Below are 18,798 nucleotides of genomic sequence, written 5' to 3' on the forward strand. Positions count from 1 at the left end.
ACGCGGGAACCGACAGCATCGGGATCCGGCCTCACCCCAGACCTCCCCCCGGCCAGAATTTACCATTGCCCCGGCTTGCACTCACCTGCGCTCCATAGCCCTAACCTGAACCCTGCCCTGACCACATCCGTGGGCTTCATTGGTACCTTCCCCACCCAGGACCTGCATCCATTGGCATCTGCTCTTATGCAGGACTTGCACCCATCCAGCGCCTGATCCACTCCCACACCCAGGAGCTGCACCTATCCAGGACCCACCCAGCATCTCACACCCACGGGGGACATGGCCCCCACCCTCCCCCCCCAAGACACGGCACCTTACCCATACCCTGCACCCATCCCACTCGCCTTTAGACTCAACACCACACACCCGTCCCAACCTCCATCCAGCACCTCACATCCACCCAGACACAGCCTCCCACAGCCACCAGCCTGGGTCAGGGCAGGGTGGGGACAATGTCAATTTTGGAAACAGGACACGGTTTTTCCTCTTTCCTAAAAATACTTCCCTTGTGGCCTTCATCCCACCCCAAGACCGATTTTAACTCCAATGCCAGCTCTAGAGCAGCACCAAATGATGGCAGAGCCCAGTGCATCTGGGAGGACAGCTGAAAGCTGGGAGTTGCCAGCCAAGACACCCCAGGAAGGCAGTCCTGGCTAGGGACAGGCAGCACTGGGCTCAGGGGAGCTGCACACTGCCAGCACACATGGCTGTGCCAGGCACACACACAGGGACAGGCAGGTGCTGAAGATCAGGAGCACCCACGGCACCCCACAACTCTGTGTTCACTTCTTGCTTCTCGGGGTCTGCACTGTGCCTGGCCCCCACGGGCAGCAGGCACTCCCAAAGGGATGAGAGCCCAGCCTGCACTTCCAGCACAAGGAGAGGATAGCAGCGCTAGAGTCTCCGCCTAGTTTATTTCCTTGACTCTCAGTAACAAAAAAAAAAACCAGTTTTTTTTCCCTCCCCTCCCAAACCACCTACCCCCCCCCAACCCCCCTTTGGCTCAAACGTCGTAGTTGGGGTTCTTGCGTAGGATAACAAATCCCTCCAGGATGGGTGTCACGGGCACGTGTTCCTCTGTGGCCAGCTCTGCCCGCTCTCCATGTGCCAACAGTACTGGCGTTGTGTGAGTCTGGAAGCCAGTGATGGTTTTGGGTTTGCCTGCCTGGCCCACCACATCCACAGCCTGTGAGAGAAGAGCAATGTCAATGCTGTGGTCACCCAGGAACATCAGAGCACCCCATCCCCAGCTCTGGCTGCCCCTTACCTGTCCTACCCGAACCGACACAGGCAGAGGTCGCAGCTCCTCGTCAAAGGTGACCAGCATGCGGGGCTGCATGGCAGCAACAAGGCCATAGAGAACATAGTGGGACTTGCCCAGGATAACTGGAGGAGAGACAGAAGTAAAGTGGCTGAGCGATGCCCACCCTGCGGGGCAGAGGGGGCTGGGGGGATGGAGCCCACGGTACTCACTGTTGCGCACATCGAGGAAGGACACGAGGACAGTCAGCAGCCCAGCCACAGCCACCTGGCTCATGAGCTGGCGATCACTGTGGTATGGGCACAGGGTGAGCGTCCCCTTGCCCAGGTGGGTCAGGCCCTGGTGTGGCAGCGAAAGTACATGAGAGTGGCAGCGTAATGCCTGAGACACCAAGCCCTGCCCCAGAAGGGTGACATCCCCAGGACACCACTCCCCTCTCCCACCAAGGGCGACATCCCCAGGACACCACTCCCCTCTCCCACCAAGGGCAGGGATTCCAACCTTCCCCACACGAGCAGTGAGTGCAGGATCATCACCTGGGCCAACCGCACCATGAAGAGGTTGTTGGGGTCCTTGGCATGGTACTGGGCCAGCTGCCGCAGCATCGCTGCCAGACGGGCATTGTTAGTACCTGGGGACAAGGAGGTGAGGCAGAGTAGAGTACAATGCTCAGGTCTCCCACTTTGCCCTCAGACAAGCCCCAAACCAGGCTGTCCCCAGGCTTACCACTGCCCACCATGCCCATGGCAAAGATGGAGTTGTAGGAGACCTCGGGGTCAGCGTCGTGGGAGAACTTGCTGAGGGTGTCAAGGATGTTGAGCCGGGGGTTGGAGACTGATATAAGTGCCAGGGCCAAGGGCACAGCACGGCGGAGGGTGGGCTCCCCATAGCGCAGCTGCAGGGAAAGGCGGTGCGTGTTAGACCCAGATCACCAAGTGCAGTAAGGTCTACTGAGATGTGAGGCAATACCCACTTTCTACACTCAGGTCCCTTCCCAGCTCGGTGCTGTCCCCTTGGTGTCACTCACCAGGTGGCCAAATGTGCGTAGGGCCATCTCCGCACCGATTTCCTCGCCCATGGCAATGAGCGCGATCCCCAACACCGCTACACCCTGCGGGAACACGGGCACTGACCACCAGACAGAGAGCACCCAGCCCAACACCCAAGTTCTCACAGCTCCTGTGCCCATTCAAGCCCAGGGGAACAAGGAGAGCAGAGGATGCTGCTGGGAGCTGTTTTCCTTCAGCTCTGACCCCACAAGGGCCTTTGGGACCCTTCCAAAGCCACTCCTGCTCCAGAGACACAGGTCCAATCCCATATTTCCCCACCTGGTGAGCCCCCATGTCAGCTGAGCTCTCTTTCTTCTCCTTCTCTTTCTTGTCCTTTTTGTCCTTGTCCTCCTCTTTCTCCTTGGAGTCAAAGTGCTCACTGCAGATGTGCAGGAGCTGTTGCACCTTCAGAACATTCCCTGAGCCTGGGAAGAGAGAGGAGGACCAGGATCAACAGGCAGAGGGCCCTGAACCTGCTCTTGCCTCCCCCCACCTCGACCAGCCCAACTCACCCGCATAGGCACAGATGTCCACCAGTGTGTTGGCAAAGCTGCGGAATGGCTCTGACACCACCTCCAGTGCTGCCAAGATGGCCTCGATTGCCTCTCCCTTCCCTGCCAAGGAAGGTGTGGTGGTTAGAGGACCATGGGGGAGGGATGCTCCCACCCTGTCCCCCCAACCCATGAGCCACTGGCACTGCCCAGCCTTACCCAAGTGGTTCAAGCCCAGGCCAAGTGGCAGCCACCGGGCGTACGTGTCTTTCAGCTCCGGCTCTGTTTTCTCCATGATGGTCTGGAGGATGGTTGAGGTGACATCCCCGTTGCAGGAGCCCACTGATATCATCCCACAGGCCAGGGCGGTCACACCAGCCACCTGGTAAAGGAGAGGAGACGTCATAGACAGGGACAGCGCAGAGTGAGCTGGGTACTGGGTACCCTTGGTCCCCACTTCCTGCAAAAATTTGGGCTATTGGGAGACCTGATTGTTTCCTACCCTCCCACATCTGCTGCAATCCCATCATGCTAGCAGCTCAAGTGGGGAAAATAGGGTCATGCTCTGGCACAGCATAGCATCGAACAGAGACATGTAGCCTTGCTCTGGAAGCAAAAACCAGCTGCAGGACAGACTCTACATTCCCAGGAGCTGCTGGGGACTGGATATGGAAGCACCAACTGCAGGCAAACCCTGCCTCATCCCCTACCTCCATGCTGGACTTGGAGTCTCCCATCACAGGTAGCAGCAAAGTCAGGACGTCCTCGCGGTTGGAGCCTGCGTACGCCAGCCCCAGCCTGCGGAGAATCCAGAGGGGTGTGAGTGGGGAACTGCACCACCCTGCACAGCACAGCACAGGGAGGCTGGGGCAGGGCCCCTACCCAAAAATGGCTCCAATCCTCATGGTGTTGCTGTTGTGGAGGACATAGTCAGACAGGAGGGCCAGGGCAGGGTCACACTCGTTCTTCACCCCTGAGTTGACGATGCCACAGGCCAGGAGGGCTCCGGACTGCAAGGCAGAAGCACCATCATGCACCAGCCACCAACACACAAAGCACCCTCCCAGCCAGTGACTGATGTCACCCCACACATCACACCCACTCCCCAGGATGGGCAAGTTGATACTAAGTGGGCAACACTACTCTGGATCCAGCTGATCAGTCTAAAACTCATATCCCTGTGACAAGGGGACTCCAAGGTGCCTCAGGCAGTCCCCAAGAGCTCCTCACCTTGCTGTGAGCTGCTCAAAAGCCTGGGACACAGGGTATCCAACCCTTCTCCATGTAGGAGCTCAGCCGCACAGTGGACCAAGGCAATGACCAATATCCCAGCCAGCCACACACCCAGCTCACAGCAGGACCGCCCCACACAGACATAGAGCCAGGATCAGAGTCACTGACCTTGATGTAATCCTCCGAGGAGTACAGGTACTTGTCGATCTGTGTGAGCCCCCCATCCACATCCCACAGCAGGATTGTGCCCAGTGAGGCTGCAGCACTCAGCATCCCTGCAGTTCCAGAGAAGGGCCCACATCAGCCCTGAATTGATGTGCCCTGCCTGGGGCTTCTGGTGGCCAGGGACATGGGCCGGCATGACAAGCCCCCTTTCAGCAGGCTCCCAGAAGTGACCCCAAGCACAGGGGGCATCTTCAAGCCCCTGCCCAGACAGATCCCTCACCGTGGTCCTTGTTCTTGTACAACCATTTATTGCCATCATCTGTCAGCAGCTTGTCCTGTCCAAAGGCAGCATTCACAAAGCCGTTCACAAAGGAGGAGGCCAAATTCATCCGGGCTGAGTCTACTTGGGAACCACTCCCCCCAAACCCTGGGGAAGGACATCAGGGTGAGCCAGGCAGCAAGAGAAGCCCTCTGCCGTGCAGCCATCCTGCACCACAGGGGGACAAGACCTGTCCCACCACCAGCAGGAAGGAGAAGCCCAAATCCACAGGTCAGAGACCACAGGCAGGCCATCTGCCCACCTCGGGACACACAGCTGACTGCACTGGCACAGAGGTGCCTTGCAGCCCCAGGAACTCCCCATAGGCAGGGATGAGAAAGGCCAAAACGCAAGCCCTTACGGTTATTTTCCAGGTGGGTTTTGTAAATATCGTCCGGCACTTTGGGCTCCATGATGTCCAGCTGCAGAGACAAGGGAGAAGGGGGTTATCTCTTGGCCAGCACACCCTACAGTGGCAACCTCTCCAGATGTCTGGCTAAGCTCATAGGGATGAAGGATTTCTTCTCAGATCTTGCCATGGAGCCCAGCAGCCAGGGCAGCCACAGCTGGAGGCAGCCCAGGGTGCTTTTCCCAGCTAGGACACTCACCTCTCTGGCTAAGGCCAGGAAGTTGCTGTTGAGCTGGACATTGGACATGATCTCTGTCAGGTCCTCGTACTCCTCCACATCCTCATTCAGCTCCAGAAAGACACCGTGGCGGCCCAGCATAAAGGCCATCTGCTTCTGGACAACTCTGTGCAGATGGAGAGGTTTCCCGAGTGCCCAGACCCCAACAAACCCCAGCACAAACACAGGTTCACCAAAGGGTGAGCCAACCTGCCCTGCCTAGAGGCACACAGAGACAACCCACTCCTGCTCATCCTGACTTCAGGGACAAGAGTCTCCCTCTGAACCCCCAGACACCTCCAGCAGTGGCAGGATCCAACCCAGTTCTGCCCACATGGGAAGCTGTGCCCCACCACAATGGGTGAAGGCCCCAGGGGGCAGAACGGAGGACAGGGAACATCTCTGCTTACACATCTTTGCAGGAGGTGAAGATGTCCTCCACCAGTTCCACATCATTGAGCATCAGAGCCAGGCGCAGGGCTTCAGGGTAGCGATTGAACTTGCGGAAGATGCCCAGAGCACAGCGCAGGAGAGCTGAGTTCTCGGGCTCCGGAACATAGCTTACACAGCTTTGAGGAGGAGACAGGCGTGAGGGTGAGGACCACGTTGGGCAACCTCGGCCCAGCAGGGACCAGGCCCCCTCCAGCACCTCAGCCTGCTGAGCCCCCTCACCTGGTCAGGTAGAGGCACACTTTGGAGTAGGCGTTGTCATCGATGTATTTCTCCAGCATGTCCATCTGTTCAATCTCCATGAGAAGGTCACAGGCCTCGTGCTCTGCATTGTGGGCCATGTTGTAGGGGACGATCTCCTTGACCAGGGTGAGGAGTGTGTCCCTCTGAGACTTGTCAGCTTCATCGATCTCCTGCCACTCCTTGGCCACCTCTCCTGCCAAGTGTCTGCAGGGACAAAGGGACATCACCACCACAGAAAACAGTTTCACTGAACCATGAGAATGGGGAGCAACTGCTGCCAGTTAGCCAGGGCATGTGCTATTTATAGGGACTCCACATTCTGCAGAGCTTATGGAGGACAAGCCCAGAGCAGGAACAGGTTTAAGAGCAGAGATTTTGGAGGCCATGGCAGCAAAATCTCTGCAGCTAGCAAATCACTGTGGATAGAGCATGAAGTGACACATGTGCAGGTGTGACAGGGGCAGCTAAACACATGTCCAGCAAGTCAGGATGCATCCCAGACAGGCCAGAGCCAAAGCGCTCCAGGAAATTTCCCCAAGCCCTTGTCCTTCCCCAAGCCCTGGTCCCACTCAGGCTTACCTGACATATTCGTGCCCCCAAGATGCCAGCTCCTCTTGGGAGCCCACCAGGCGGTACTTTAGGCACTCACGCTCCCCACTCATGGTCATGGCCAGGACAGAAATGATGTCGGCCGCAAAGCGCTGCGGGAAGAGTGCAGAGCTCCAGACACAGGCTAGGCTCAGGGAATCAGGGGCAGCCAGGGACACAACACCCTCCCTGTTCCACAAGCCATCACAGGTGGCAAAGCTACTGTCCTGGCAAGTAACAATCCTCTGAAGCAAGTCACAGAGGCTGCCTTTAGACCACAGGGTCCAGAGAGCTCTGCAATTGCCTGCCCCAGTACTGTCGCTCCAGTCACATGGGATGGTGGGGCCAAAAGCCTTTACCTTGTTCTCTCCTGGAGCCATGTTCTCATAGATCTCCTTCAGCTTGCCATAATGGGGCCGTAGGAACTTGAGGGGTTTGGGAACGGAGGTCATGGAGGTGGTGGAGGAGCGGATCTGCCTCCGCAGCTCCTCCAGGGCTGGCCGGTAGAGTGACGTGTCTTTTTCCTGCAAAAGGAAGCTGCCTGTCAGGGCCCTGTGAGCTGGTTCCTGAGCCACCACTGCACCAGTTCTCCCCAAGCACAGCTACGGCTCTGAGAAGAACAACCCCCTGCCCTGAGCTGCCTCCGAAGCCCAAGAGCTGGGGAGGGAGGGCACAGCAGGGCAGAAAGCCACCCACACACCAGGGACACAGAGGTCCCTTGGGCACAGGTCAAACAGGCAGCAAGGCGGGGGGACAGGCTGCAGCAGACAAGGAGGGGCCACACTCAAGATCAAACTCCCCATCTCCACTGCACAAGGAACAACCATAATGGAGGGACAGATGGACTCAAGTCCTGGCCAGGACCCCTTCCTAAGGGGCACAGCACAGACTTACCCCCAGACGCTCCACCAGCATCTCCAGCTCATCCTGCAGCTGCTTGTCTTCCTCAGACTGCCAAAATGCACAGGAGAAAGCAGAGTTAAGGGTGTCCAGCACAATCACTCAGTGTAACAGCGCAGTGTTGCCCCAAGCCGCAGGGGGACCAGGACATAGTGACACATTCCCTGCTCAGGGCACTCACTATCCCTGGTGGAGCAATGCTCATGTTACTGGGGATACCCTCCCAGACAAACCACCCATTCCCAGGGAGTGAGATGTGCCTCCCTCATTACACTGTGCTTTATGAAAACACACCCAGAGGGGCACGTCAAGGCACAGCCCCTCGGGGGGACACCTTCATCCAGAGGCTGCGCCCCCCAGCCCATGGGCACCCCCAAAGCCAAGGTCACCCCCGTGTTGGGCAAAGTGGGGACACCTCCGTAGTGCCCACTGTCACATGCACACCCTGGTTACATCACAGCCCCACTCATCCCGCTCCACCGAGACCCCTGAGCACCCCTCCCAGCACCGGGAGCCCTCAGTTGCGTCACGCGGGCACCCCACGACGTCACGGCGCCCTGCCGGAGGGAGTCCCCGGAGGGATGCCGGCCGCCCCCGTGACGTGGATGACGCCCCGTTCCCGGAGGGATGCCGGCCACCCCCGTGACGCGGGATGACGTCCCGCCCCCGTCGGTGACGCGGGCCCGACCGAGCCGTGACTCAGCTGCGGCTCGCGACACGGCGGCGCTCACCAGCTCCTGCTCCTTCTCGGGCCCGGCCGGCGGGTCCCGGTGGTCCCGGCCCCAGGGCGGCGTGGGCTTCTCGTCGCCTCCTGCCCCAGGGCCACCCTGCACCCGGCTCTGGCCGCCGCCGCCGCCCGCGTCCATGTTCGCCCCGCCGCGCCTCCGCTCCACCGCGCCTGCGCAGCGCCGTGACGGCACTGCCGCGCGCCTGGGGCGGGGCCGGGAGAGGGGCGGGGCGGGGCGGCTCCACGTGCGGGAGCACCGGCACCGATAGGGACACCGGGAGCGATAGTGACACCGATAGTGACAGGGACACCGACAGGGACACCGGCACCGATAGTGACACCGGAAGCGATAGTGACACCTGTAGTGACAGTGACACCGATAGTGACACCGACACCGGTACCCACAGTGACACCTGCACCAGCATTGACACTGACACTGGCACCAGCACCGACAGTGACACCAACACCGGTACCAACAGTGCCATCAGCACCAACACTGACACCAACATCGGTACCAACACCGGCACTGGCACCAGCACCAACACTGACACCAGCACTGACACTGACACTGACGCTGACGCTGACGCTGACACTGGCACTGGTACCAACAGTGCCATCAGCACCAACACTGGCACCGTCATTGGTACCAACACCGGCACTGACACCAACACTGGCACTGGTACCAACAGCAACACTGACATTGACACTGGCACCAACACCAACACTGAAACACCGGTACCGACACTGACACCAGCACCAACAGTGGCACTGACAGCAGCACTGATACTACCATCAGCACCAACACTGACACTGACACCAACACCAGCACTGACACCGGCAGCACTGGCACTGCCAGGGAGCACTGGCAGCTGGGGACCTGGGACTCTGCCACCCTGGCACGGGGCATGCCACCACCTGAGCCAGACAAGTGAAGTGGCATTGCCCGGGGCTGGCAGGCTTGGTGGGGCCCCTCATGCCACAGACACCCATGGGCACCCCTGTGCACACACACAGCTCCTGCTCATGTGCCCTGGCTCCACAGTTTGTGCAGGTGGCCTTGCCTCACTCAGCCCCACCAGGCATCCTGGGGGACATCTTAACCTCCCGAGCAGCACCCCAGGCTGTGCTCCTCGAGGAACTGCCTGGCAGCACCCCAGGCACTGAGCAGGTGACCTGCAGCAATGCCCTGTCCCAGGCAGGTGGTCACACAGGGCTAGGAGGTGTCAAGGCAGGATGTGAGGTAGTGCACAGCCGTGGCCTTCCCACAGCTGTGAACCCCTGGGTGCGTGTGCTGTGGCACGGGCCTGAGGGTGACATCAGGTTGCCATCCTTTAGGTACCCAAGACGAGGTGTCAGTGTGCATGTGTGAATCCACCTGTGCGGGTGCTAGTGCACTGGGGCATGTGCCCGGGTACCGGAGCAGGGGGTGCTGCCGCGGCTCTGCACCGTTACCACCCGCTGCCGCTGCCGGAGCCAGTAACCGGTGCTGTGCGGCGCTGATGTGCCTCCCCGGGTGCTGAAGCCCAGCGCCGGTCCGTGTGTCCGTGTGCCGGTGCCCGTTGCGGTGTGAGCCTGGGTTGTGCTGCCCGTGCCGGTGCGGGTGCTGGTCCGAGTGCCGGTGTCGCTGGGGGAGGCTGTAGGTGCCGCTGCGGCTCTCTGGGGGTGCAGGTGCGGTGCCGGTGCAGATACCGGTGCGGGTGCCGCTGAGGAGCTCATCTCGTGCGCACGGCAGTGACCTTGGCGGTGGGGCCGGGCCGGGCGAACCGGAGCGGTGCGACGGGGCTGGGCACCGGTGCCCCCGCTCCAGCCCCTCCCGGGCCGCCGGCGCTCGTCGCCCCTGCCCGGAGCCTGTGGTCCGCGCGCCGCCGGTCCTACACCCCGCGGCTCCATCACTCCGGCGCGGCTCCATCCCTGCCCGGTCCCGACCCCGACCCATCCCGGTGGTGGCGGTGCCTGTCCTGGCGGCAGCGCGGCGCCCGGTGCGGGCCATGGCGGCGGCGGAGGCAGGCGGCGCTGCGGCGGCGGCGGGGGCCCGGCGCGGCCCGGGCGGGGAGCGGAGCTAGGCAGGAGGCGGCCCGGGATGGCCAGGATGAACGTGGCCCTCCAGGAGCTCGGACACGCCGTGAGTGCCCGGGGCAGCGGAGGGGCAGGGCAGGGGCAACGGGCAGGGAGGGGGGCAAGAGGAGAGGGGAATGGGGGGACTAGCGAGGGGCGCGGCGAGGGGGACAGGAGGGGGCCCGGGCACAGGAGAGCCCGGAGGCTGGAGGGCTCAAGGACCTGGAAGCGCTGGGGGAGCTTCGGGAACCTGTGGGAGGGAAGGATGGGGGATTACAGGGCAGTGAGAGCCTGAGGGATGCAGGGACTGCATGGGGATGAGGCTAAGGGAACTGAGTGGCTAGAGGGTCCCCTGTCCTCCCTGGCTGGGGGAGGAAGGCCCCCCCAAACCCCTGGCTGGGGTTGAACAGAGGGAGCCAGGGTGGTTTGGACACGGCCCCACAGACCCTGCTCCATCAAGGCATGAAGCCCACCTGGGGTATAGTGATGCTGCTCGTAGGGTGACCCACAAGAGAGCACCCGTGGAAGGGGCAGGAAGCCCTGTCCCTGCGCATCTCAGCCCCATAGAGGGGGTAGGAGGAGCCCCAGGACTAGATCCTGCTCTTGTCTTAAGAATGCTGGAGAGGGGTTGCTGGCTGTTGTCCAGTATGAGGACCACCCAGGAGAGGAGAGGAGCATACTGGGGGGAGGTGGGGTAGTGGAGGGGGTCTGACTGGTCAAGCTCCTGCAGGATGCTGAACGATTCCTACTAATGCCAGTATCTCCCAGGAATCCACCCTAATGGGGGGTTCCTGCCAACCGTCAATCCCACGGTCCCATGGCAGCCCTTGGCGATGCCCCCTCCCCATCCCAGCAGTGTGGCAGTGGGCAGAGTTAGGCATGAGGCACTCACTCTGCTTCACCCCCTGCACATCATCTGTCCCACCCTAGCTCGTTCCTGGCCCCCGACACCAGCCTTGCAGGCAGCCCTGGGCATTCACTTCATTCCGTAGCACAGGCTGGAGGGTGATCCACAAGCCACTCAGGCATTAACTCTGAAGCCTAAGGATAGCTTACAACCAGCAGCATTGTTGAGTCTATTCCACCAAAATCCCCAGCATTTTCTTCTAGCTCATCCCCCCCTCCAATGCTGCTGACTCAATTCCACCAGCTCCCTCTTGGCTGAGTCCTCAGCAGCCCTCACGGTTGGATCCATGCAAACTACCCTGCAAGGCCAAGGATAAGGGGGATCCTGCCCTGATAGCTGGTACCCTTGTAGTGCCCCTTCTCCCTTCACACACTCTGTCCTGCGCCCTGGTCACCCCAGGGCTGGGATGGGGCAGGAGATACCTCCAGATGTTTCAGATCGATGCACATCTGCATGGAAAGTTCCAGGCAGGGGAGGAGGGGTGAGACAGCAGCACTAGGCAACAGTTGCTTGGTGACGGGGACCACGTCTCCGTGGCGATGTGGCACCTGTCGGCAGGGCTGATGCCACACAGCTGCTATGGCTATGCAGAGGGATGCTCCAGTGGCAGCCCCCAAGCTCCCCGCCAGCAGCTCTCCCTGTGCTCACCAGAGCCACCCGGGGCTGGGGACAACCTCTGAGGGAGACTCAGGAGCACCAGGAGGGGTCAGGGGCTGCCTCGCCCCTCTTTGTACCCACTGAGCAGACACTACCCACCTCCCCATAAGAGCCCAAGGGTGTGGCAGGGTGGGTGACAGCCCTCCATGCCCCTGTCCCAGCCCGCTCCGTCCCTTAGCAGATGCCCAACTACAAGCGTGCCACGCTGCAGGATGAGGAGGGGCCGGAGCCAGCAGGGGATGGCAGCACCTCTCCGGACAGCGTGGAGGTGAGGTCTGCCCCAGCTCCTCCATCCTTCCCCTCTCCATCCTCCCTGCCCTCCCCCCTCACCCTCAGCCAGAGCCTGCTTGCAGCCAGGTGGGCAGTGGGAGAAGGGCTGGGAGCCAAGCCAGACCTGGCTGTCCCCAGGGATGTGCTGGGAGGCAGCCAAAATGCAGCACAGAGTGTGCTTGGACAATTGTCCTTCCTTGTGGCTTGGGGGGGCTGCCAGAACCCACCACCAGCTTGCCAGGGGTAGTGGGGAGGGATGCCCTGGTCCCCACCTTCTCATATAGCCACGCCAGGCACCGGAGAGTGGCAGGGGAGGAGGGAAGGGGGAGTGGTGATGTCTGGTCCCCCCGTGGTGCGATGGCAGGTCCTGCTCCTGCCCAGGTGGGGTTTCGGAAGGGGCCGGGGACGATGCTGAGCCGCCTGGCCTCGCGCAGCCAGCTGGAGCTGGTGCTCTGCGCCGTCGCCGTCTCCCTGGCCCTGCTGCTGGGCATCGCTGTCATCACCCTGGCCATTCAGTACCAGAGAGGTAGGGGGAGTCGGCAGTGGTGTCCCCACACCTGGGAGGACATGGGAGGATGAGGAGTGATGGGTCAAGCCTGAGGCACCTGCTCTGGGTGCTCTGCCTATCCTGGGGTGCAGGCAGGGCTTGGCCCCGCTCCACGCCTCAGTTTCCCCCAGTCCATTTGCCCAGCCACAGGCATGCCTTCCCTGCCAGATCCCTCTCACAGCACGTGCCTGACGGCTGCCTGCGTCCGGGTGGCCAGCAAGATCCTGGAGGCCCTGGATACAGAGATGGACCCATGCCAGGACTTCTACCAGTACTCATGTGGGGGCTGGATTAAGAGGAACCCACTGCCCAATGGGCGCTCCAAATGGAGCACCTTCAACAGCATCTGGGACCAGAACCAGGCCATCATGAAGCATCTCCTAGGTGGGCACCAAGGGGTCACAGGCACTGAGGGGGTGGCCACTGTGTCCCTGGGGCTGACCCACAGCCTTCCACAGAGAATGCCACCTTCAACTCCAGCAGCGAGGCAGAGCGGAAGACACAGCGGTACTACCTGTCCTGTCTCAAAGAACAGAGAATAGAGGAGCTGGGCTCCCAGCCCCTCATGGAGCTCATTGACAAGGTGGGCAGACATCCACATGTGAGCCGAGCTGTCAGGGCTCAGCCCAGCATGTCTTCCGCTCAGCTCTTCATGTGACTGGGGAGGGAGCAGCCTTTGGGGACGGACCCCATCCCTCCTTGAGGTGCCAGGTCTGTCTGTCAGCAGATTGGGGGATGGAACATCACTGGCTCCTGGAACCAAACCAGCTTCATGGAGGTACTCAAGAGCGTGTCAGGCACGTACCGTGCAACCCCCTTCTTCACAGTGTATGTGGGTGCAGACTCCAAGAGCTCCAACAGCAACATCATCCAGGTTGGCACCTTGGCACTGAGGGGCGGCAGGCACCAGGTGGGACTGGGCTGTCTATGCTACTCCTCTCTCCCCCCAGGTGGACCAGTCAGGCCTTTTCCTCCCATCCCGGGATTACTATCTGAACAAGACCGCCAACGAGAGGGTAAGGCTGGGTGTTGGGGACACTGCTGGCAGCAATCAGGGAAAGCCATGGCAATGGGGTGTGAGCAGCTCTGGGATGCACCTGGCACCTGCATCCTGCCCCTTGGGTGCTCACCCTGGGGAGGTGGAACAAGCTGCAGCCAGCGCTGAGTGAGGGCTTGGGGTCTGGCAGGTTCTGGCAGCTTACCTGGACTACATGGTGGAGCTGGGCACGCTGCTGGGGGGCACCCCAGGGCCCACCCGCCTCCAGATGCAGCAGGTGCTGGACTTCGAAACCCAGCTGGCCAACATCACCGTGCCCCAGGCTGAGCGGAGGGACGATGAGAAGATCTACCACAAGATGAACATTGCCGAGTTGCAGGTGGGCACAGCCCAGTGCAGTCTGGGGAAACCCTCCAGGGACATATGAGAAGTTGTCCACTGGGACACCAAGGGGTCCATGCCCACTGCTCCCCCCCTCCAGGACACCCTGGGCAGCCCCATCAATTTTGGGACATGTGCTGGGTGCTGGAGTGAGGTGCTTACCTACCCAGTTTCTAGGATTTGGGAGGAGCTGCCACCTTGCACAGCGGGATCCAGGGGTCCCCTCCTTGTCCTGCAGCATTAAGAGCAACAGGAAGGGTGCTTGGTGGCAGTGAGGGATCTGATGTGGTGAGGGACCTTGGGACCTTCCCAGAGAGCACAGCCCCCTGCCCCAGGGGGTCCTCTACCTGGTGCCACATCCTCATGTCCACTCCAGGTGCTGGCCCCTGCCATTGACTGGCTGGATTATCTGTCTTATTCCCTGGCCCCACTGGAGCTGGCAGACACGGAGCCCGTGGTGGTGTATGGGGACACCTACCTCCAGCAGGTCTCTGACCTCATCAATGACACTGACAGGAGGTGAGGCTCCTGCGTGCCCTCAGCCATGCCCCCCCATGGCAGGGGCACATTTTGGGCTTGTCAGTGGCTTGGAGTCTGGAACATGCCCACAGATTGTGGTGAACTGTGGCATATCTCTGCTCTTGCAGCATCCTGAACAACTACCTGATCTGGAACTTGGTGCAGAAAACGGTCTCCAGCCTGGATCAGCGCTTTGAGACAGCCCAGGAGAGGCTGCTGGAGACACTCTATGGCACCAGGAAGGTAACAGTATGTCCTGGGACAAGCCCCCTCTGCTCCTGGCCTGGAAGCAGCCAGGACCTCCTCTGCCCTTGGGATGTCCTTGGGATGCTAAGCCCTGGATGCTGCAGAGGGAAGCCAGGGATCATCTTTTGGGATGGGGTTTAACTGCTGAACATCTCCCCTCTGGTGAGGAGGCTGAGCCAGGCTGGGTGAAGGGAGAGGAGCAGGGGAGTGAGCTGGGCATCTCACAGACCCTCATCTCGCTCCCACAGTCCTGCACACCCCGCTGGCAAACCTGCATCTCCAACACGGATGACACACTGGGCTTTGCTCTGGGCTCCCTTTTCGTCAAAGCCACCTTTGACCGGGACAGCAAGGCCATCGTGAGGACACTTCTGCCCCCACCCCCTCCCCATCACCATCCTTGGGAATCCCGTTTCCCCTCCAGTCCTAGGGCTGGAAGGTGGGGAGCTGGGAATTGGGACCCCCAGCCCTGGGGAGGTTGTGTCCTGTCTACTCTCTCCCCACAAAGGGGCTGGTGGGGGTAGGGGGCCTTCATTCCCTCCCCTCCCCAGGCTGAGGAGATGATTAGCGAGATCCGGGCAGCCTTCGAGGTGTCTCTGGAGCAGCTGGACTGGATGGATGAGAAGACCAGGCAGGCTGCAAAGGAGAAGGTGACTCCAGGGAGGGAAGTGGGTGTGAGACCTCATCTCCTCCCAGTAAGCCCCCCCATCTCACTCTCGGGGCCTCTCCCCATGCAGGCAGATGCCATCTATGACATGATTGGCTTCCCTGACTTCATTCTGGATAACAAGGAGCTGGATGATGTTTACGATGGGGTAGGGGGCTGGTCCCTGCTCACACCACGCCCTTGGGGGCCCCATGGTGGGGCAATGTCACTGTCCCATGGCCAGGGCCGCAAGGTCAGGCATTTGGGACATTGTGCAGAGCCACCCTGGTACTGAATGCATCCTGGCCGGGGTGTGGGGAACCATCTCAGTGGGCCTCTCCTGATCCCTTCTCTTCCTCACCAGTACGAGGTCTCTGAAGACTCCTTCTTCCAGAACATGCTCAACTTCTACAATTTCTCTGCCAAAGTGATGGCTGACCAGCTCCGGAAACCCCCCAACCGCGACCAGTAAGGGGGAAGGCCTGGAGGGGGACAGAGGATGTGACATCGGGGTGCCTGGGTGGCACTGGCTCAGTGGGAAGGAGGTCCCCCCATGGGGTGGCACAGCACTGTAGGTCACCTGTGGTGGCTGTAGCTTGTCCCCAGGACATGGTCCCTTGATCACAGGATGGGGGCAAAAGTGCCAGCCCCGGGCAGGGTGGCACAGGGAAGCCATGGTGCATGATGGTACAGGAGGGTGGTGGGCTGGGTGAGAGGTGACACAGCCTTGCCTGTCCCCTATCACACCTCCCTGCCCCAGATGGAGCATGACACCGCAGACCGTCAATGCCTACTACCTGCCCACCAAGAATGGGATCGTCTTCCCTGCCGGCATCCTGCAGGCCCCCTTCTATGCCCGCAACCACCCCAAGTGAGCCTGGCATGGGGGGCACCTCCTGGGGGTGGGGGGGAATGGGCTGGATTGGGGCCAGCACGCCACAGAGCCACCCACAGTAACAAAGCAAAGCCCTGGGGGGCTTAAGCATCATGCAAGCCTTAACATCCTGCAGCCAAGACAGCCTGCAGAGTCCCCTTAGGGCCACCAGTGTCCCCAGTAAGACTCATTCCCAGCTGGGTCCCAACTGGAAAAGAGTCTGGTCGGGTGCCTAGGCTGTGGAGGGGGTGGCCAGGCAGAGGCAGACTGCAACACCAGCACACCCCTCCCCTGTACTTACCTGGCTCTTTCCCATGGCCCCACAGAGCCCTTAATTTTGGTGGCATCGGCGTGGTAATGGGGCATGAACTGACCCACGCGTTCGACGACCAAGGTGAGAGCCCATGGGCAGCCCCAGCCCCGACTCCTGTTACCTTCCTGCCCTCCCCAGCCCCACACCCGCCCCTGCCCTCGGCATGGGCAAGGGGTGCCCTGGGTGCACAGGGGTCCCGCTTTGCCATCCATTGCATCGTGCGTGCTCGTGCCCCCCGGCCGCCCCCCCTTCTATCGTCCTGTCTCCCCAGGTGGCACCCGCCGACACCTCCCCCCGGCTTCTCTGTGCAGCTTTCGCTCCATCCGCTTGGTGAGGACACGATGTCTGCAGCCCCGGCCCCCTCCTCACCCTCCTCCCCGCGGGGCACGGGGCGGGTCCCTCTCGCATCCGCTCTGCTTTGTGCCTTCACCACAGCCCCGGAGCAGACATGGGGTCAATGGGGGATTGTGGGATCACAGATCTGGGTTTGGATAGTGGGAAGGCACCGGGGGATGCCTGGGGACCCAAGTGCGCAGCTGCGCCCCAGCCAGAGCCTGCCCAGAGCAGGGACTGCGGGACACCATCCCTCCATGGCAGGGACCCAAGGCGCCAGGTCCCCCGGCATCCCCTGGCGCTCTCCCACCGCACCCCACTCTGCTTCGGGACCCCCTGGTCCCACCCCACCCCACTGCTCCGTCCCACAGGACGAGAGTACGACAAGGAGGGAAACCTGCGGCCGTGGTGGCAGAACTCCTCCCTGGAGGCCTTCAAGAACCGGACGGCGTGCATGACCGAGCAGTACGGCCGCTACACCGTCCACAGCGAGAAGGTCAACGGGCGGCAGACGCTGGGCGAGAACATCGCTGACAACGGCGGGCTCAAGGCAGCCTACAACGTGAGTGCTGCCGCCCGGAGGGGACACGGACCGCCCCCCCTCTGTCCCTCCCTGGGGCTTCAGGCCAGCTCTCCCGCAGGCATACAAGTCCTGGCTGCAGAAGAACGGGGAGGAGAAGCGTCTGCCAGCCCTGGGACTCACCAACCACCAGCTTTTTTTCGTGGGCTTTGCACAGGTAGGGCTGAGCGGGGTGATGGGTCTTCTGTCCCTCCTTGGCTGCTCAGAGCCACCCCACAGCCCCCCACAGCTGCTCTGGGGGTTCTGTCCCCATCCCTGAGGCTACTCCCGCTCCACCAGGTGTGGTGCTCCGTCCGGACACCCGAGAGCTCCCATGAAGGGCTGGTGACCGACCCCCACAGCCCCGACAAGTACCGTGTCATCGGCACCCTCAGCAACTCCCGGGACTTTGTCGAACATTTCGGCTGCCCCCTGGGCTCCCCCATGAACCCCGGCAAGCACTGTGAGGTGTGGTAGGGAGGGGGAGGGTGCTGTGGACAGAGGGGACGATGCCATGCTGTGCCCCCGCCCCCAGCCCTCCTGGCTGCTAGAGCTGGCTACGGGCAGAGAGCGGAGGTCACGCTCTGTCGCGGTTCCCCTCCTGTGCACAAACCGCAGACCCCACCTCTGCCCCCTCCCCGGCATACACGGCCCCACACCAGGCACCCACCGCAGTCCCATCCACAGCCTGGGGCTGGACACGACCGGCAGAGAGGCTGTAGCACCCCCAAAACGCAACTCTGCCCCTAACCCTGATGCGCTTGAGTCGGGCACAGCTCAGCGTCTCCCTGCACTGCATCCCCCCCTCGCAGGTGGGCAGGTCAGAGGGGTCCCAGGGAAAGCACTAGAGCCAAGATACCCCCGCTCCTGCCCCGCAGCCTGCCAGAAATGGAGACTAGGGGCCACCCGGCTCCGCACTTCCCTTGTCCCCTCCCGATCCAGCTTGGCTTCCCCATCCACCTCTGCTGGGACCAGTGGGCGGCAGCGGGGATTCTGGTGCCTTCAGGTGTGGGTGGCTGTCGCCGAGTTTATGTAACGAATAAAAGCAGTTTCCACTTACTCCAGCAGCTCGGGGACCTTGGCGGTGTCGGGGCTGGGAGAGAGGTGGGATCTGGAGCTGGGGGGGTGACTCAAAGTCTGGGGGGACACGTGAGAGCTGAGACATCCCGAGGGACCGAGGGAGGGGAGTGGAGATGAGATGTCTGGATGGACGAAGGGAGGGGAGCAGAGGTGTGGGGAAGAACGGCAGGGCCGGAGGGAGTGAGTCAGAAGCACAGGCTTTACCCCCTGGTAAAGCCCAGCCGGGGGGTCCCGTTGCCCCCCAGCACGGGTGACTCCAACCTGCCCCGGGGCCGAGCCGCCCCCGAGTCCCCTCCCGGAGCCCCCAGGGCCCGCTCTGGCCGGTCCTTCCCCGCACAGCCTGTCCGCAGCCCCGCACC

The 18,798-nt window shown here is 61.7% G+C and overlaps 2 protein-coding genes across 6 annotated transcripts; one reads left to right on the plus strand and one right to left on the minus strand.

Moving 5' to 3' along the window:
• Window positions 1–898: 898 nt before the first annotated feature.
• PSMD2 (proteasome 26S subunit ubiquitin receptor, non-ATPase 2) lies at window positions 899–8,229 on the minus strand. Its single transcript, XM_051781303.1, has 21 exons — window positions 8,060–8,229; window positions 7,323–7,379; window positions 6,788–6,952; window positions 6,420–6,541; window positions 5,820–6,044; window positions 5,558–5,716; window positions 5,130–5,274; window positions 4,883–4,943; window positions 4,483–4,629; window positions 4,206–4,312; window positions 3,687–3,814; window positions 3,515–3,602; window positions 3,024–3,186; window positions 2,826–2,927; window positions 2,593–2,738; window positions 2,292–2,375; window positions 1,991–2,159; window positions 1,801–1,895; window positions 1,477–1,603; window positions 1,271–1,389; window positions 899–1,189 (listed from the first exon to the last, which is right to left on the minus strand). Exons 1-21 carry the CDS (start codon window positions 8,192–8,194, stop codon window positions 1,007–1,009), a joined length of 2,727 nt encoding a protein of 908 aa, XP_051637263.1. The 5' UTR covers window positions 8,195–8,229; the 3' UTR covers window positions 899–1,006.
• A 1,779-nt stretch (window positions 8,230–10,008) lies between these two features.
• ECE2 (endothelin converting enzyme 2) lies at window positions 10,009–18,418 on the plus strand. 5 transcript variants are annotated; one of them, XR_007903532.1, is made up of 19 exons: window positions 10,009–10,177; window positions 11,853–11,942; window positions 12,326–12,470; window positions 12,660–12,875; window positions 12,950–13,074; window positions 13,219–13,365; window positions 13,442–13,507; window positions 13,679–13,867; window positions 14,246–14,388; window positions 14,517–14,631; window positions 14,883–14,993; window positions 15,186–15,284; window positions 15,372–15,449; window positions 15,645–15,748; window positions 16,041–16,151; window positions 16,481–16,548; window positions 16,739–16,797; window positions 17,172–17,362; window positions 17,442–17,535. XR_007903532.1 is itself a non-coding variant. In XM_051781399.1 (19 exons), exons 1-19 carry the CDS (start codon window positions 10,136–10,138, stop codon window positions 17,834–17,836), a joined length of 2,313 nt encoding a protein of 770 aa, XP_051637359.1. In that variant the 5' UTR covers window positions 10,009–10,135; the 3' UTR covers window positions 17,837–18,418. The 5 variants fall into 5 exon arrangements, 4 of the variants coding, with proteins under 4 accessions (XP_051637359.1, XP_051637360.1, XP_051637361.1 ...); XM_051781399.1 differs by lacking the exon at window positions 16,739–16,797 and adding an exon at window positions 17,660–18,418 and having other exon boundaries at window positions 17,442–17,537; XM_051781400.1 differs by lacking the exon at window positions 16,739–16,797 and adding an exon at window positions 17,660–18,418 and having other exon boundaries at window positions 11,856–11,942; window positions 17,442–17,537.
• Window positions 18,419–18,798: the final 380 nt, after the last annotated feature.

Source organism: Manacus candei, unplaced genomic scaffold (genome assembly GCF_025592945.1).
Source record: "Manacus candei isolate 608988 ecotype Guabito, Panama unplaced genomic scaffold, ASM2559294v1 h1tg000015l, whole genome shotgun sequence".
Taxonomy (NCBI): domain Eukaryota; kingdom Metazoa; phylum Chordata; class Aves; order Passeriformes; family Pipridae; genus Manacus; species Manacus candei.

What these genes read in the sequence shown, in the direction of transcription:
- PSMD2 (XM_051781303.1), bottom strand. Translation starts at nt 8,194, where the DNA reads ATGGACGCGGGCGGCGGCGGCGGCCAGAGCCGGGTGCAGGGTGGCCCT. An exon ending in CCTCGGAGGATTACATCAAG is followed by an intron (nt 3,815 to 4,205) that starts GTCAGTGACTCT and finishes TCTGCCTTGCAG; the next exon opens with TCCGGAGCCCTCCTGGCCTG. An exon ending in GGACATCTGTGCCTATGCGG is followed by an intron (nt 2,739 to 2,825) that starts GTGAGTTGGGCT and finishes CTCTCTTCCCAG; the next exon opens with GCTCAGGGAATGTTCTGAAG.
- ECE2 (XM_051781399.1), top strand. Translation starts at nt 10,136, where the DNA reads ATGGCCAGGATGAACGTGGCCCTCCAGGAGCTCGGACACGCC. An exon ending in ACAAGACCGCCAACGAGAGG is followed by an intron (nt 13,508 to 13,678) that starts GTAAGGCTGGGT and finishes GGGGTCTGGCAG; the next exon opens with GTTCTGGCAGCTTACCTGGA. An exon ending in ACCGGGACAGCAAGGCCATC is followed by an intron (nt 14,994 to 15,185) that starts GTGAGGACACTT and finishes TCCCCTCCCCAG; the next exon opens with GCTGAGGAGATGATTAGCGA.